Source organism: Brassica rapa, chromosome A03, assembly GCF_000309985.2.
Source record: "Brassica rapa cultivar Chiifu-401-42 chromosome A03, CAAS_Brap_v3.01, whole genome shotgun sequence".
NCBI classification, from domain to species: Eukaryota; Viridiplantae; Streptophyta; class Magnoliopsida; order Brassicales; family Brassicaceae; genus Brassica; species Brassica rapa.
In genome coordinates this window covers 17,322,214-17,322,509 of record NC_024797.2, presented here as the reverse complement: position 1 = coordinate 17,322,509, position 296 = coordinate 17,322,214, and the positions used below count along the sequence as shown (strand labels likewise).

General features: G+C 34.5%; 1 protein-coding gene across 1 annotated transcript in view; it reads left to right on the top strand.

The window, feature by feature from the left end:
- LOC103859421 (homogentisate solanesyltransferase, chloroplastic) overlaps nucleotides 1–296 on the top strand; it is a gene marked incomplete in the record, with an annotated part of 2,604 nt that overhangs the window by 1,936 nt on the left and 372 nt on the right. The window contains 1 exon segment of the mRNA XM_033288266.1: nucleotides 97–159. Within this exon segment, the coding sequence (XP_033144157.1) occupies nucleotides 97–159 (63 nt within the window).

Here is a 296-nt window from a genome sequence, read left to right as displayed (position 1 = left end):
AATAATAATCTGTCTGTTTCCACTTTTTTTTTGGATGTAATACTATCACTTGCTTAGTATGCAGCTTAATCCCATCTATCTTTTAACATTTGACAGGTTTTCAGAGGTAGCTTGATGATTCCTGCACATATGATCTTGGCTTCATGCTTGATATTCCAGGTAATGCATCCCGAGATACTCTTACAAAGTATGGTCAGGCTGAGATAATGTCAACTTCATATACATCAATCTCATCAGCTTATATATCTTGCAGTGTAATCTACTCTTTATAATATCACTGATGTTGGTTCTTTTTG